Genomic DNA, 16,167 nt, shown 5'->3' with positions numbered 1-16,167 from the left:
TTGTACAGAGTTTTCCAAAGAGGCTGCATGTGGAATAGGTATTGCATCTCAGATACAGAGTTGGAAGGGACCTTGTAGGTCATCTAGTCCACCCCCCACCCCCAAGCAGACCCTACACCATTTTTGACATATGGCAGTCCAGTCTCTTCTTGAAAGCTTCTAGTGATGAAGCTCCCTCAACTTCTGAAGGCAAGCTGTTCCATTGACTGATTGTTCTCACTGTCACAAAATTTCTCCTTATTTCCATGTTGAATCTCTTCTTGTTTATTATTCCTTGTCTGGCCTTCAGGTATTCTGAAAATTAACTTGACCCCCCTCCTCTCTGTGGCAGCCCCTCAAATACTGGAACACTGTTATCGTGTCTCCCCTGCTCCTTCTCGTTACTAGACTAGCCATTCCCAGTTCCTGCATACGTTCATCGTATGTTTTGGCCTCCAGTCCCCTAATCATCTTGGTTGTTCTCTGCACTCTTTCTAGAGTCTCAACATCTTTTTTATAGTGTGGTGACCAAAACTGGATGCAGTAGTCTAGGTCTGGTTTTACTAAGGCTTTATAGAGTGGTATTAGTACATCACTTAATCTTGACTATTAATGCAATTTAGGATTGCATTGGCTTTTTTGGCTGCTGCCGCACACTATTGGCTCATATTTAATTGGTTGTCCACTAACACTCCAAGATCCCTCTCACAATTACTGCTATTAAGCCTGGTTTCACCCAGTCTATATGTGTACTTTTGGAGTTTTTTGCCTAAGTGTAAGACTTTACTTTTCTCTACATTGAATTTCATTTTGTTAGGGCCCAGTGTTCAAGTCTGTCAAGATCCAGATAGATCTTGAGCCTATCACCTAGGGTGTTTGTTATCCCTGCCAGTTTACTATAATCTGCAAATTTGGTAAATGCCCCTTCTATTCCCTCATCTAAGTCGTTTATGAAGATATTGAAGAGTACTGAGCCTAGTACTCTTCTCACTTTATCTTATTAAGGAACAGTGGCAGAACACATCCTAAAAATAATGACACTTCACAACTCATTGTTTGAAGGAGCCACAGGAAAAACAAAGAAGCAAAGAGCACTCCATTTGGATTGTGAAAAGACATGAATGGATGCTCAATGATGGGCAGGGCAAGTTCAGATCTTACAATTCAGCAGTAGCCTGTGGGAGGCGCTCTGGGATCTTTGTCAGCCTCAGATTGGAACACTCCACCACATTAGCTTCACAGCGGCACTTGGCCGGGCAAACCACATCACTATGGCATTCACTGTTCAAATGATAATCCTCTGTACCTGCCAGAAAAATGAAGTGTGAGTTAAGTGTGAGTTAAAGATAGCTGTATTGCTAGGGAACCTTCTTCTAGAAGACAAGAAAATGTCCCTTACTACTCTCTACACTTAGGTATAATCATTGTCACTTCTCTGCACAGAACAGTGGAGAGCAGGGATCATCTGCAAAAGCAAAAAAATTTCCTTTCTCTACCCCTGTGCTCTCTATAAAAAGAGTTTGATAGATCAATCTGCAAGAATCTTAAACTAAATTTTCCATTGGTTAGCCTTCCAACTGTACTCTGGCATTTCATATTCAGGAATAAAAGGACTTCCACATAAGTGTTTTATGTCACTTCATCAGATCAGGATCTGGACTGATCTCATGATGCTTGCTTTTAAAAGTTAACTCTAGTTATAATTCTGCTCTGAAAACCAATTTCCCATTGGGATTTCTAGTTCATCTTCTAACTAATGTCAGGCTACCCATTGCTCTCTCCATCTGCCTCAGAAGTGGGGGTTCTGTTTTTGGAGCTGTTGTAGCAACATACAACCAAGGCCACTGTTATTGGGGGAAAGTACCTGGTTGGATAATTACAGTAGTCTGTAACTTACAACCACAATTGAGCCCAAAATTTCTGTTGCTAAGTGAGACATTTGTTAAGTGAATTATGCCTCATTTTGCGAACTTCCTTGCCACACTTGTTAAGCATATCACTGCAATTGTTAAATTAGTAACATTGCTGTTAAGGGAATCTGGCTTCCTCATTGACTTTGTTTGTCAGAAGGTCACAAAAGCTGATCACATGACCCTGGGACATTGCAACTGTTATAAATATGAGTTAATTACCTAACATCTGAATTTTGACCATGGAGATGCTGCAATGGATGTAACTGTGAAAAATGGTTATAAGTCACTTTTTTCAGTACCATTGTAACTTCAAACGGTCACTAAACAAACTGTTGTTTAGGGCTACTTGTATTACCCCACATGTAATACATTCTAAATCGAGGAAAGACTACGTTTTTAAGGATTGTTTTAAACATGGTTGGGGAAGAAGGAGACAATGTTGTCCCAGGGGGCACATGAACAGTGAAGGCACATTTTCTAGATCCCATCAGATGATACTGCTTAATAGATGGATCCTGGAGTACACCAAGTTTGGACAAACATGCACGAAAGGCAAAAACTAAAGAAGACTGATGCTCCTTTAGATAACAAGGCTTATGCCACGAAAGGTTTTACAGGTAGTAACCAGTAGCTTGAGTTACACCTGGAAGTTTTAACATACGTTATTTAAACATAAGCCATTCAATGGCACTTGGAAGTTTTAACATAAACCATTCATCTTAAAGGGAAATTCTGAAATTTCTGCCCAGGAAAGAAAGGTATATGCATTCAATCAATACATTAATCCCATCATATCCCATTATAATATTTTCCCTTTACCTGGAATGAAGTATTGTTCCTTAGCTGTAAAGAAAGGTGGGCAAAGAGTATTAATGTAAATGCAACAAACACAACTCTTTCAGGCATGTTAGAGCAAGCCTGTACATATGTTCTGGCACAAGATTTTTTCTTCTTCTTCAAATTAAGAGGTTAGAACACTTAGTCAACCAATTTATAGTAAACAGATCTATCTCTGTGTTCTAGACATTAAATAAAAGATTAAATTGCAGACTAGTTGCTCATTTCAACCAGGCCATTCCTGTTGTTCACTTTCAGGGTGTAAAATGGCTTATGGTTTATATGTATCCTGATTCCTTAGACCTCTGGGCACAAGAAAATTTAAAAATGGGGGGTACAATGCAAAATGCATAAAATGCAAAGGAGGTATTATGGGAAGGAAGGAAGGAAAGAAGGAAGGAAGGAAGGAAGGAAGGAAGGAAGGAAGGAAGGAAGGAAGGGAGGGATGGGAGAACATTTCTACGTGTTCTTTATAGTCTACTTGTGTGTTGAGACAAAATTTCTTCAAAGATATGCTAGAACATGCAAAGGGCACCCATCATTACTCTCCTGGACCCAAATTTAAAAGTAACCCTATAGCAGGAAAGTAGCTCATACGGGAACAGCGGAATTTCTTGCTCTTGATCTGTCCAATGCGCTTGTTGGCCAAACGCCGGGGACTGGCACAACGAGCACCACTTGTCTCAATAGGATTGGCACGCAAGAAGTCTGCCAGCCACTTCAGGTTGCAGTCGCAAATAAAAGGGTTCTGGGCCAGATGGCTGCAGTAGGAAAGAAAAAGGAACAACTGAGCATAACCATTCAGGAATCTGTGGGCAGCTCAGGTGGTTGATCTGAGAGCCACGTGTGGCTGCTAAAATGGTGCTTCTAGCCAGTGCAAAGCTGAATGCTTTTTCAGTAGCCCCTCTCTTTGGCAGATCTCAAAGATCATGGAGGCATGCCAATGGCTCTGGAACACATCCTCTAGGAATTTATTTTATTTTATTTATTCATGATTTATGTATTCATTAAGTTTATAACCTACCTTTCATCCAGGAGCTCAAGGCAGTATATGGAGCACTTTGTCCTCCATTTCTTTTTCCTCACACCAACCCCATGGGATGGGATTTGCTGAGAGATGATGCAACATTACCTAATGAACTTCTGAGATTGAAGATGGGCATGAATCTGAGTCTGCCCAGTTATAGCCCAATACATTAATCAAAGCACTACATTGGCTCAATGAGTATTGAGTCAGTATCTTCCAATGAGAGCAGGACTTCTTGTTCCTTTTTAGATGACATTTCTGTTGTAATCTCCTGGTTCTTTTCCCTCAGACTCTGGCCTGCCTTCCCCTCGGCACTCTAGAATTCAAATCTTCTACCATCCTCCTACCACCCCATATCATCACTGGACAAATCTGTACAGAAGCCGGCACTCACAGTGTCTGGATGGCACGCAGGGTGGCAAAAGTGCCTTTGGCCAGGGTCTGGATCTTGTTGTCATAAAGAGAGAGCAGTGAGAGGTTCTGCAGGTCAGCAAAGGCATCTGCCCGAATGCAGTTAATCTTGTTGGCATTCAGTAGCCTGGAGTGATGGAGCAATCATACTATAGTAATCTGTGCACATGCTGTGATAACAGTACTGGATACTAGACAAAATTACCATATTTGCTCATTATGCAAAGAACCTACCCAGGTACACCCCACCAAGTTACTAGCAAAGCTCAGGCAAAGAAATAAATTAAACCTGCGTTTTAATCTGAAGTCATCTAATGCATACTTCCAAGTCAATATGAAAATTAAACAAAGTTATTCTTTAACATTTGCACCTTTCAAGCACCCAATAAATTTTATAAATAAATAAATAATATTTGCATCTTTCAAGTGGTATGATTAGCTATATTCACATAAAAATGCACATCTCAATAGGAATAATGTACCACATTTAATTGAGTCATGGAAACTGCTTGTAAAACTGTAGAAGAAAGAATAATATATATAAAACAATGAAATGCACAGGATAATCTGTATGACTTTTCACGTAGTTGCTTTTAATGGTGAACTGATGCAAAAATGAGATGCCATTCATTTAAGGTTGGAAAAAATGACAAAAAAGTATACAGCTATTTATCCAGCCCTAATTCAAGCCAAGTAAAAGGATAGGGAGAAAAGTCCACAGGGAAGATTTATAGGGATAAAAACAAATAATGTTTCCGTCTGGAATAATGCAGATGGAAGGGGAATAAAGGTAGGCTAAGAAGAGATGCAGAAGCTGATGTTGGAAATGAAATGATAGCAACTAGGTGTGAAAATGTGGAAAAAATATAAATGAGTAAGGCAGGCAGTGTGGAAAATAGAGTACAGTATCTTCAGTTTTTAAGCAACTGGGGAGGCTGTTAGTTTCTGAAAATAAATAATAACTATGTCGCTGGAAATGAAGTTCTAGATGACTGTAACAGAGGTATCTAAGGGTCTCCTACTATGCTGATATCCAGATAGCCATTAAGCCATCTTTCTTATTGGTGCTTACAGTAGTTGTAGTGCATAGAGGCCCCCAAATACTCCTTTGGGCAACTCTGTGATCTTGTTCCCATACAAGACTCTGGAAAAGAAATAAAACCAGTCCTTGGATTAGTGAGGCCCTATATAGTGTATTAAAAAAGGAGGCTATCATGTATTATTAAATATTAGGCTCACTTTTTAATACACAGTTTCCTTATATCACACACAACAGCAATGTTTTAGCATTTAAAAAGATTAAAATCTGGGTTCCTATAAGTACTGTATCCAATATACCCAAAATATGTAGCTGCTTAAATCAGACAAATAGCTAAAACTCTATAAAGCAACAGTTTTCAAACATTCCACTGCAAACTCCCTGAAGGGAAGAATTGCAATACTGTAGTGTAATTAATCAGCATAATGGCATGAAAACCTCATTCACAGAAATATTTTCTCTCTGAAACTAACTAACTATGAAAATGAATTATGAGGTAACTATTCTACACATTATATTTAGGAGATGAGCCAAATGAATTTCTAAGGACAGAGATTTGGTAGTATCTAGAAACTGAAATAGCTATAGAAAATATTGGTCAAAGAAACAGGGAACAAAGACTGGCATCTTCAGGAGTTCCAGCTTGGAATTTTCAGGATATTGTAAGCATTACTCTGGCTGGCATCAGTTAAGTTGTGCAAGTGGAGTCATGAAAGAAGAACATTCTTTCTCAACATGCAGGCAGGATTTTGCATCCATAACTATAGTAATATATTTCATATGTTTCCCCCACTGACTACTCACAGAGAGTTGAGTGAACGAAGGCCTTGGAAGGCATCAGGTGCAATTTCTGAAATCTGATTGTTGCTGAGGTCTCTAGAACATATAGGACAAAATCAACATTCACAAACACTCAAAAGCCTTGTCACTTTTCTCCCCTGTAAACTCTTCCCCCAAAGAGTCTATTTGCCATTTCAAGCTTAAAAGTCTTGAATTATAGATAACCATAAGTAAATATTTTCTGTGACAATGATGGACAGCAAAGGGACCACTTGATAACCTTGGAAAGCTGAAGAAATATATAACTCTTGGCCTATTCCTCGTTTCTTCCATTCTTTACCCACATAACATAATATAATTTTGCACCACCCTTCTGAGATTCAGAGCTGGATTCATTCTTTCTGTTTAAGGATAGCTAGCCATACCTGTGGATTTCAAATGCCTTGTCTCTGATCTAGGTCTAATTTGCCGTTCAGTTTATCTTTTCCTTGCTGGATAATAGATAGATATCATGAATGAAGAGTTAATTGTATAATGAGCAAAGATTGCACAAAGCCAAAGAAGCATAGACTAAATCCAAAGTGGTGAGAAATGTAATTGATAGAAACTGAATAATTGGATGGAAATCATCTGTATCAAGACACTCACATCCTACGTAGTTTCTTGTACGATGAGAAGGCTCCAGGGGGGATGGACTTGATGCCATTGAGTTCCAGACGTCTGTGTTATAAGCCAAGCATTAGAAAGAAAACAACTGGGGTACACCAATAAAAATAGATGAAATACTATATTATTCAGTAGGGGCACTTTAGAGAGCAAACAGAATTGTAAGAGAAAGGAGAGTTCTGCCTATCTGTACATGAGTCAAACTAATATGACTTTCAGCTCAGCTTGCAGATTAATAATATTTTTATACAATTAAATTGATATAGTATATATTTTGGAAATCCATGCAGAGTTTTACATTTAGTGAAGTGGTATAATCATATACACACTTTGCTATTCAGCACATTGTACATTCATTTGCAAGCTACTTATGTGGATGTAATCACATGATCACACAGTAAATAATTTCTCAATTATCTCAATCTGCAAATCTACATAATTCATTTTCCTAGTATATTTACTTGGATATAATGCATGAATTAGTTATAAATTATATTTAAGCCTAGATAAAATATTCATGAAATGACTATTTAAAACTTATTACTTAGGGTAGTTCTCATATTTTGTCTGCATAATAGAATTTCAGGGGTGATTTAATAAATGAAGGAAGCACAAGAATAAGTTATTTTTTTAAAAAGTTCATACATTTGAATACATCAATATTCCACTTTCTTCACTTAAACAAACAAAAGTTGGATTCAGACAACCATTCATTTATTCATTCATGCAATTTATATGGCTGTCCATGCCATACAAAACTTAAGGTGCTCTACCAAATTAAAACCAAGAAATAACATCTGACAAAATAAAATGAACTAAAACCAATAAGTAAAACAAGTTTATAAAGCTGCCTGGCCCAACACTCCCTTGGGGAGAGCTAAGTCTTTGAAAATTTTGCAAGGCAGGCAGGATAGAGAACATCTGGATCTTGGGCGACAATGCTATTTATAGGATAGATGTGGTGACAGAGAAAGCATTATCTTGTGTCCCATCAGTACTTGCAATGGGGAGACATAATCAAAGATAGGTGGTCCTGCTCTATGCTGTGAATGGCTCTATAGCGGACAACTAGCACCTTGAATTGCATTTAGAAGCCAACTGGCAGCCAGTGCCAGTTGTATTCTGGATCAACTGTAGCTTTCAAGTGCTCTTCAAAGGCAAACCCATGCAGAGCATGTGCCAGTAACCCATGTTAGAGGTTACCTAGTCATCAGTGACTATGAATAGGGTCTTCTAATCCAGATACGGGTACAGAAATAGGTCCCTTCCAATCAACATTTCTTAACTGCTTCTCAAGTGAAAGCTGTAAGTGCAGAAGGACCATCAGATTGCGTTCAAGTCTGATCTGGGCAGTGCAGCCCCCTTTAGAGCCAAAAATTAAAATAAACCTCCTGGATAAAATTACCGGTTCTGTGGGCATGGCTTGGTAGACGTGACATGGCTTGGTGGGCATGGCAGGGGAAGGATACTGCAAAATCCCCATTCCCCCACTCCTGGGGGAAGGATATTGCAAAATTTCCATTCCCATCCCACTCTGGGGCCAGCCAGAGGTGGTATTGAGTAGGTTCTCCGAACTACTCAAAATTTCTGCTACCGATTCTCCAGAACTTGTCAGAACCTTCTGGATTTCACCCCTACTACTAGGTCACATAATTATTCCCTACCCAATATGTTCCTACTCACATCTCTGTCATCGTTTCTGGTAAGTTGGCAGGGATAGCTGTTAGACCTTTACCACGACAATCTACAATGCCATTGCTACAAGTACACATGGCAGGACAGGACCCAGATGAAAAACTGCAGATATGAGTTCTGGTAGCATCATCTTGGCCTGGAGAAAGAAAAGGAGAAAGTTATTGAATTCTCTATACAAGAGGAGCAAAGATGAATGCTTCTGCAGTGCACACAAGAGACAGACTTTTGTATATGCACTTAATCTTTGTGAGCAGATATTATGTTATAATGTGGGGAAAATTTGGCTTGACCTAAGCAAAGGAATTTAATCAATTAACTGACAGTTTTTGAGCAACATCTTTCAACACTGGGTCACAGTATAGACAATAGTTAAATTTGTGTAAACTCTTCAAATGCAAAATAAAAATATAATTGTTGTACCACTTTTAAACCTTTTCCCTCTGCAAGCTGGAGAGAATATGGACTAGAAATATGTAAATTTCTGAATATAGTAAGCCCATATTTGATTTGAGAGTTCAAGAAAACATTGCGTACTGGAACTGATACCTCTCATATTCATTTTGGTCAACCAGAACCAATACTGAGTTCAAACGTTGAGGGACACAAGTATACCAACTGTAAAAAGCAAGGAGCAAATATGCCTTTTAACAAGGCTGAGTGTACAATGAGTAAAGAAACTGCAGAGAATGGAAAAAGCAGGTTAGCAATGTGACAGAACAGAGAATGTAACACCTTATATCATTTTATGATCTCACAGACATAGAAGCTGTATTGGTAGGGATAATCTGAGACTGGAAAAAAGGTGGGGAAAAATAAGAAAAGATTTAATACACACACACACAAACACGTCTTTTACAGAAAGAAAAAGTTGAAATTGGAAGTGGTAGTGGAAGTGGTAGGAAGCTAGTAGAAACAATAGAGATGTCTTAAAGAAAAAGGATAGCTAGCGAATGAAGATATTATGCTGTCTCCTGAAGAGATGCAAGTTATAGTGTAATCGAAAATCACTGAAGAGGAAATAGAATAAACATTTCTGTGGAAGAAGGAAGACAGCATGACATGAGATCTATCTGTCTGGTGCAGACACCCAAAGGGAAGAAACCATTCAAAAGCATTAACATTGTGTTAACTGCAAGAGGTTGCCAGTTAAGTTTTTACCTGAAGCCTTTGCTTAACTCTTTGGAGAATTTAGTAATAATTCTATGCCCTGCTACAGTTTATGACATGCATGCTACTATGTTAACAGAAACAATATTATTGAAGGCAGGAAGATATTTCACCTTGGAATGGTAGAGTAATTAGGTCATAAAACAATTTGCTACATTCGCTCCTTCTTTGAAGGCAGATGCCAGAAGGTAGGGGGAGGGACAAGTAGTTGTGAAGCTCTGATGCATGCTTTAGTTGAATGTCACTTGGATAATTATCTGGCTGAAGGAGTAAATCTTACAGAGAAATAAATGTATTTCTATCCTTGGTATGCCTCAAACAATAATAATATTTTTAAATGGACTGGGTTCACATGAAGATCCTTGTATGCTATATTTGATCAATCCAGAGAACCCATGACAAACAGAATTCTCTTCAAAACCACAGGTAATTGTTGCAGCATGAAACAATTTCTGCTGTTCATTAACTAAAAATAGAAATAGGAATGCTCCCTGAGATCATATTATCATAAAAGAAAGAATAGTTATATGTAGAAGGGAAATTGGCAGGCTTAACCATTGACTCTTTGGTACAAATGCTAGCTAGTCTGTATTAAACCTGAAAGCAGACAAGACCCTCCTCCTGATTTTTTGGGGGATCCTAAGAGGATTTTCTTCCAAAGCTTGGAGGAAAATTCATATTTTTTGCTTCCACAGAGAAAGCTCCTAGCACTTCGCTGATGCCACTGACCTGAGCAGCTGAATTCATTCTTTTGGATTTCTGCAACATTTAGACCACGAAGGGATGGAGGACCAGCACACTGTGTGAAGAGCCCAATAGTAGGTCGCTGGCGGAGCCACTGGGAAAGCCAACCCAAATGACAATCACAGATCAGCTGATTGGAGTGCAAGCGGCTGCAGAGACAAAGTAAAGGTGTGGGAGGAAAGAAAGAAAAAAAAGCACCTTTTGCTTGATACTTCTAATTTACAAAGCCAGTTCTAGAGAATAGGATAAACCTAATGAATTTGACTTGGGGACATTTTCTGGAAAGGAGATTCTGATTCTATAGGATTAGGAATGAATCCTGCATTAAGAAGTGGATTGAAATGGTTACCCAGATTTCTGTTTGCCTCTTCAATGACGACATTCACCCACCCACACTGTTCCTGGAAGGCACTCAAAAAAAAGGCCATCTGAGATAGTCAACTAATCCACTAAGCAACCTCAGACTGAGTCATGTCCAGGTTTATTAATTCCATTCAGTCTGTTGTATGGTAAGAATCATAACCCCAATCAATTGTCCAATTTTGTATATCAAGTCTTCAAAGAAAAAGAATTGCAGAAAAAGTAGCCAAAGAAGCAAGTATCTTCATTAGAGATGTTACCGCTAAAGCTGAGCAGCATAGAACATATCTCTCAAGCATTGATTGGCAACAGTGGCGAAGCCAATGGGGGAGAGGCTACTGATGATAGATGTCTTGCTAGATCTTGTGGGATACTAGATACTTTCTGAAATTGGGTGGGATTCTATGTTTCCCAAAGGGTAATTTTTTTAGTATATGTTGCCTGAACATCCAAAAAGAGATTTCACTGGTTTTGTGATTGTCTGAATTAGATGTCCTTGGGCACACAACTAAACTTTTAAAGATCTTCCCATGTTATTATGGTGTCTCACAAGTCAAGCTTTAGTGTCTACCTGGATTTGTACAAGTAGTTTTTATAGCAATAGTAAGAATTGGTTCATGATTTCACCAAGTTTTTGTTTTTGTTTTTCGCTTTCGGTTCCAGCCAATAGCCCTGAGATTTTCTGGTGTTCTTCTATCCAAGAACTACCAGTATTATCCCTCTTTAGTTTTCCAAAGTACTTTAGTTTGGCTAGAGGTCCACATATAAGACCCAGCATGTTGGGAGTGTTTCATACTGTGAACACATTAATCCTAAAGGTAATCTGCAGAATCTAAAGTTGTCAATAAGCATTTCCATCAGAACCTCTTATATTTATTAATTTCTGGTTCCTCATGATATATATGATACCCAGTCAGTTATCTTCTGCCTCCCCCACCCTATCATGCCCAGAAGCCATTTCCTTATGTGCTCACAAAGTACGCAGTTTGGGCATATGGTTGAAGCTGGAGATGGGAATGGAGCTGATATTGTTGTTGTTCAAAGTCCTGCAGGAATGAGAAAAAGGAAGAGCATCACTTAATACTTGAAATGCATGCACTGTCTTATTCTATCTATCTATCTATCTATCTATCTATCTATCTATCTATCTATTATCTATCTATCTATCTATCTATCTATCTATCTATCTATCTATCTATTTCTATCTATCATCTACAGTATTATTTATTATATTTGTATAGTAGTCCATTTCACAAGAAAGTGACTTTAAACTTAATTAAAAACAAATACATTAAAACAGTCACAATTAAAAAAATTGTTTGAAAAATCTCAAGGAAAAAGATTCTACAAGGTGGGCACCATGGCAGAGAAGGCCCACCTCCTGGGAACCACCAAATGTAATTCCAGACAGACAGAACCTACAGCAAGTATTCTCTGCCAGACTAATGGGGAAGGCATAGGTGGTTTGTCAGATATCAAAAGGTCCTGAGTCTGGGGTCCATTCCCAATCCAGAAATGGTGTCACAGAGTTCAGGCAAAGAACTGTGCAGCAGGGAGAATGGTACAAGAGCAGCAAACCCAACTGATCCCTACAGCTCAGCTTAATGAGCAGGAGGGCCTCATCATAACCAGTGACATGTAGTACAGTGCTCTGAAAGCCATATGACATCCCACATGACAATTGCCACAGCTCCACCCTGCCCCAGGATCTCAGCTGATGCCAGACTCAAAACCTAACTGGATATAGCTCCGGAAATGATACATGCCCAGTCAGCCCCCTCAACAGTAACTAAATTACTCATAAGGGAGGCCTTCTTACAAACCAAATTTGCATTCAGAAGCAGCAGCTAAAAGCCTCTGAAAATCTGCTGACAGGATATCAGGGCTTAGACCGAGGAGCTGACCACAAGACCAGAAACAAACATCAGTCTCATGATCCCTGGAAATAACCGACTCTCTGACTCTCACCATATTCCCCCATGCAGTGGTGGGATTCAAATTTTTTTACTACTGGTTCTGTGGGCGTGGCTTGGTGGGCGTGGCAGGGAAAGGATACTGTAAAATCTCCATTCCCTCCCCACTCCAGGGGAAGGTTACTGCAAAATCCCCATTTCCTCCCGATCAGCTGGGACTCGGGAGGCAGAGAATAGATGTGGGCAGGGCCAGTCAGAGGTGGTATTTACCAGTTCTCTGAACCACTCAAAATTTCCACTACTGGTTCTCCAGAACTGGTCAGAACCTGCGGAATACCACCTCTGCCCCCACCCCCATCACCATCACAATACTCTCCCATTCCCCAAACAGCAGTCCCATCCCTTCCCCAAACGAGGAAGCAACTGCTGTCTTTATCGGCCACACCTGGGAGGGGAAGCTGGGCACCTTGAGCCACTTTAAACTATCAGATTAAGTGTTAAGTAGAAACACAAATTCCTATTAATCACACATGGGGGATCCCTTCTCAGTTTCATAACCATTTATTTATCTACTAAATGATTCTCCACAAATGGAAGGGAAGTCATGGGTTCTATGAATTCTCTTACAAAATCCTCTTTCAAAGGGGGTGATCACGGACATTGCCCATGAGCTTCTAAGTCTGTAGCTCAATCTGGGATGCAAAAGATAAAAACAGCTTTTTCATCTTGGATGAATGTGGAATTCAACTCCAAAATTCTGCAAACAGCATAACTACTACTAATAATTTGGGGATTTAGAATCCACAGATTTAGAAGATCCTGAGATTGGGGAAGACTACGAAGACAACTCTTGTATATTTCCTTAAGAGAGATACTTACAATACTTCCAGCCCACGAAGAGCACGAAAGGCCCCTTCTTCAATGCAACTTATATGGTTCTTGTCCAGCTGCCTGTTTGAAGAAAGACAGGATAAAAGTGCTACCTATTCTAGATGTATTGTACAATAAGATGTTCCATACATCAGCACAGCTTTAGTAGATGAGAAGTGAAGGAACACAAGAAACCTGTGATCAGAAATGAGCATTAGAGAACTGCAAGAACCGATGATGGGAAGGTTTGACTGGGGAGATTATGATTTGGAGTGGAACAGTATCCACAAATATTGCATAATAAGTGGCAGACATTGTTTTTAACCTATTTATCTTCCTTTGCATAGGCTTATGAAATCATCAACTGCCTCATCTTGTTATGCTGCCTCATTTCAGTGGTAGGTTTCTGGGAGGGGCGATTAAACAATACGTATGCCAAGAGTACATACTCCCACCAGGGTACCCACGTCAGAAGGTCACTTGGCTGCCCATTTAAAGCAAGTTAAGTATCGTGTTTCCCCAAAAATAAGACTCTGTTTATATTTTTTTGAACCCTGAAATAAGCGCTTGGTCTTATTGCCATGCGCTCATAAGCCTGATTGGGTTTATTATCAGGGGATGTCTTATTTTGGGGGAAACAGGGTATTTATGTTGAGCAGCAGTGATATAAGAAGAACTGGAGAGGTTACTGAGGATGGCAAAGCCATCCTTTCATACTGTATGAGAAAGGCAATGATAAGCCACTTCTCTATTTTACAAGAAAACCACATGAATAGATAATGAAACTGTATTGACAATATAGTATCGGATGATGATTCCCTCCTGTTTGATAGCACTTGACATGTTATTAAAGAAGAACCCGGGATCTTTCAGAGTACTAATTATGGGTATGTGTTTATGAAGTGGCTAGATTAAACTCTTTGGGATGTCTAGTTGTCACTGTTTCCATGCAGGAAAACAAAATCCGAAGCTGCAAAGACAAGAAATATAAGATTGGCTTATCTGATCAACTTTAACATAGTTAATTAGTTATATTTGGCACCCCTTATAGATTTCTTTCTGATAAAGAACAAATGACAAGAACTTGGGTTTTGATTTTAGTTAATAATTGAGATATGAGGTGAGGAGAGTATATGCTGTATGCTGATGAATTATTTACATTGTACTTATTGGGATGAATAGGGAAGTTACCTCTTTTTCTCTTTTTCTTTTCATTCTTATATTGTTTTAGATTGTACAGTTTTCATTCTTTCTATGTGTAATCTTTAATTAAAAATTAAAAATTGTTTTTAAAAATTTTAGGGGGTCAATCTATATTCTCCAAAACATCTGAAAGCAGGACAAGAAGCAGTGGGTGGAAACTTATCAAAGAGAAAAGCAACCTTGTCACGAGTGTTTTCAGAATTGCTGTAGCTACTTGATCAGTTACAAACAGTATGGATCCAATCAAGCCATCTCCTGTTTGCAATTAACTGCAAGCCTTCCCCGCCCTAGTTAATTGCAGGTTAACTCCCCATATAAGCAGGGACCTTTCTGCTTGCTACTTGGGCCTGTTTAGGCCTAGATGCAGAGCCAGTGCTGAAGCACCTGGATGCAGAGCCCAGAGCAGAGCTGCAGAAGGGAGAACTCAGATAAGGAGTCCTGACGGCTGCAGCAGAAAAGGAGTCGAAGAGCTGTGTAAAGATACTCCCATGGAGCTAGCTGCAACTGTGAGTTGAGATAGCTGGGAACCTTTTGAAGTCTCCAATTTCGGCTTGCCTTTTGCTGAGTTGAAGCACGCAAGCCAACATCTGAACTGTTGCTGCTGGACAGTTTCCTTCCCAGGAGCTTCAAGCCACGTTTGCTGATTGAATTGTTTTTCACAGGTGACTTTTAGCTGTGAAGCCTATGCTGCTGCCCTTCTACCACCTCGATGATGTATCGACACCGAAGCTGTTTAATGTCATGTTAGTTTTTTTTTATGGACTGTTTCGGTATTGTGGAGAGGAATTTAGGGAGATGGCCTGGCTTTATTTAACCAAGATAAGACTTTGTTATTAATGTGCCTTTTTAAAGATATAGTGTTTTTTAAACATTTTGAAGTAAAGTATATTTTTATACAAGACTCCTCTGCTAGTTTTATTTCAGTCCTAGTGTGTTTGCTCGTGAGCTGGTTCACGGTTCGGGGACAACCCTCAACCCCATCCTGACAAACCTGAAACTAAGGAGAAATTTCCTGACAGTTAGAACAATTAATCAATGGAACGACTTGCTTCCAGAAGTTGTGGGTGCTCCAACTCTGGAGGTTTTTAAGAAGAGATTGGACAACCATTTGTCTAAAATGTTATAGGGTTTCCTGCTTGAGTAGAGGGTTGGACTAGAAGACCTCTGAGATCTTTTCAAACTCTGTTATACTGTTATTTGAAAAAAAGATCTCCCTGGGTGGGCACTAAGAGGCAAAAGTGATTTGATGGCACATAATCAATGATAAAATCAACAGCATGATGCAGTGGCACACTATCCTATCTACCATGGTCACTCACAAATTCTTGAGATCAGTGGCTCCACGGAATGCCTTTCTGGGCACAGCCTGAAGAAGGTTCTCACTCAGGTCTCTGCAAAAGATAAATTTGAAAAAAAACTTATCAATTAAGAGGAAGAGGCTGATAAGGCAATAGGAGACAAGGACTGGTGGAGCCCAGGTGCATGGTCACCTTTACTATTGTTACACACACCAGAATTTATCCATAAGGTGCCATAAGTCAACACTGATTTGATGGCACCAAA

At 39.3% G+C, this 16,167-nt stretch overlaps 1 protein-coding gene across 2 annotated transcripts in view; it reads right to left on the bottom strand.

Moving 5' to 3' along the window:
- SLIT1 (slit guidance ligand 1) overlaps positions 1–16,167 on the bottom strand; it is a 145,845-nt gene that overhangs the window by 30,267 nt on the left and 99,411 nt on the right. For both annotated transcript variants that reach the window (XR_015728626.1, XM_034439889.3), the window contains exons 5-16: positions 15,924–15,995; positions 13,411–13,482; positions 11,593–11,664; positions 10,244–10,407; positions 8,336–8,483; positions 6,635–6,706; positions 6,011–6,082; positions 5,240–5,311; positions 4,151–4,294; positions 3,327–3,490; positions 2,712–2,735; positions 1,141–1,285 (exon numbers count right to left, since the gene is read on the bottom strand). Coding sequence is in view for 1 of the 2 variants with exons in the window: in XM_034439889.3 (XP_034295780.2) it covers positions 1,141–1,285; positions 2,712–2,735; positions 3,327–3,490; positions 4,151–4,294; positions 5,240–5,311; positions 6,011–6,082; positions 6,635–6,706; positions 8,336–8,483; positions 10,244–10,407; positions 11,593–11,664; positions 13,411–13,482; positions 15,924–15,995 (1,221 nt within the window). In the remaining variant the exon portion in view is untranslated. The remainder of the gene's footprint in view (positions 1–1,140; positions 1,286–2,711; positions 2,736–3,326; positions 3,491–4,150; positions 4,295–5,239; positions 5,312–6,010; positions 6,083–6,634; positions 6,707–8,335; positions 8,484–10,243; positions 10,408–11,592; positions 11,665–13,410; positions 13,483–15,923; positions 15,996–16,167) is intronic.

This window comes from Pantherophis guttatus, chromosome 6 (genome assembly GCF_059756535.1).
Source record: "Pantherophis guttatus breed Tessera chromosome 6, ASM5975653v1, whole genome shotgun sequence".
Classification (NCBI taxonomy): domain Eukaryota; kingdom Metazoa; phylum Chordata; class Lepidosauria; order Squamata; family Colubridae; genus Pantherophis; species Pantherophis guttatus.
Note: the sequence above shows the minus strand (reverse complement) of the source record. Positions and strands in the feature narration are given on the sequence as shown.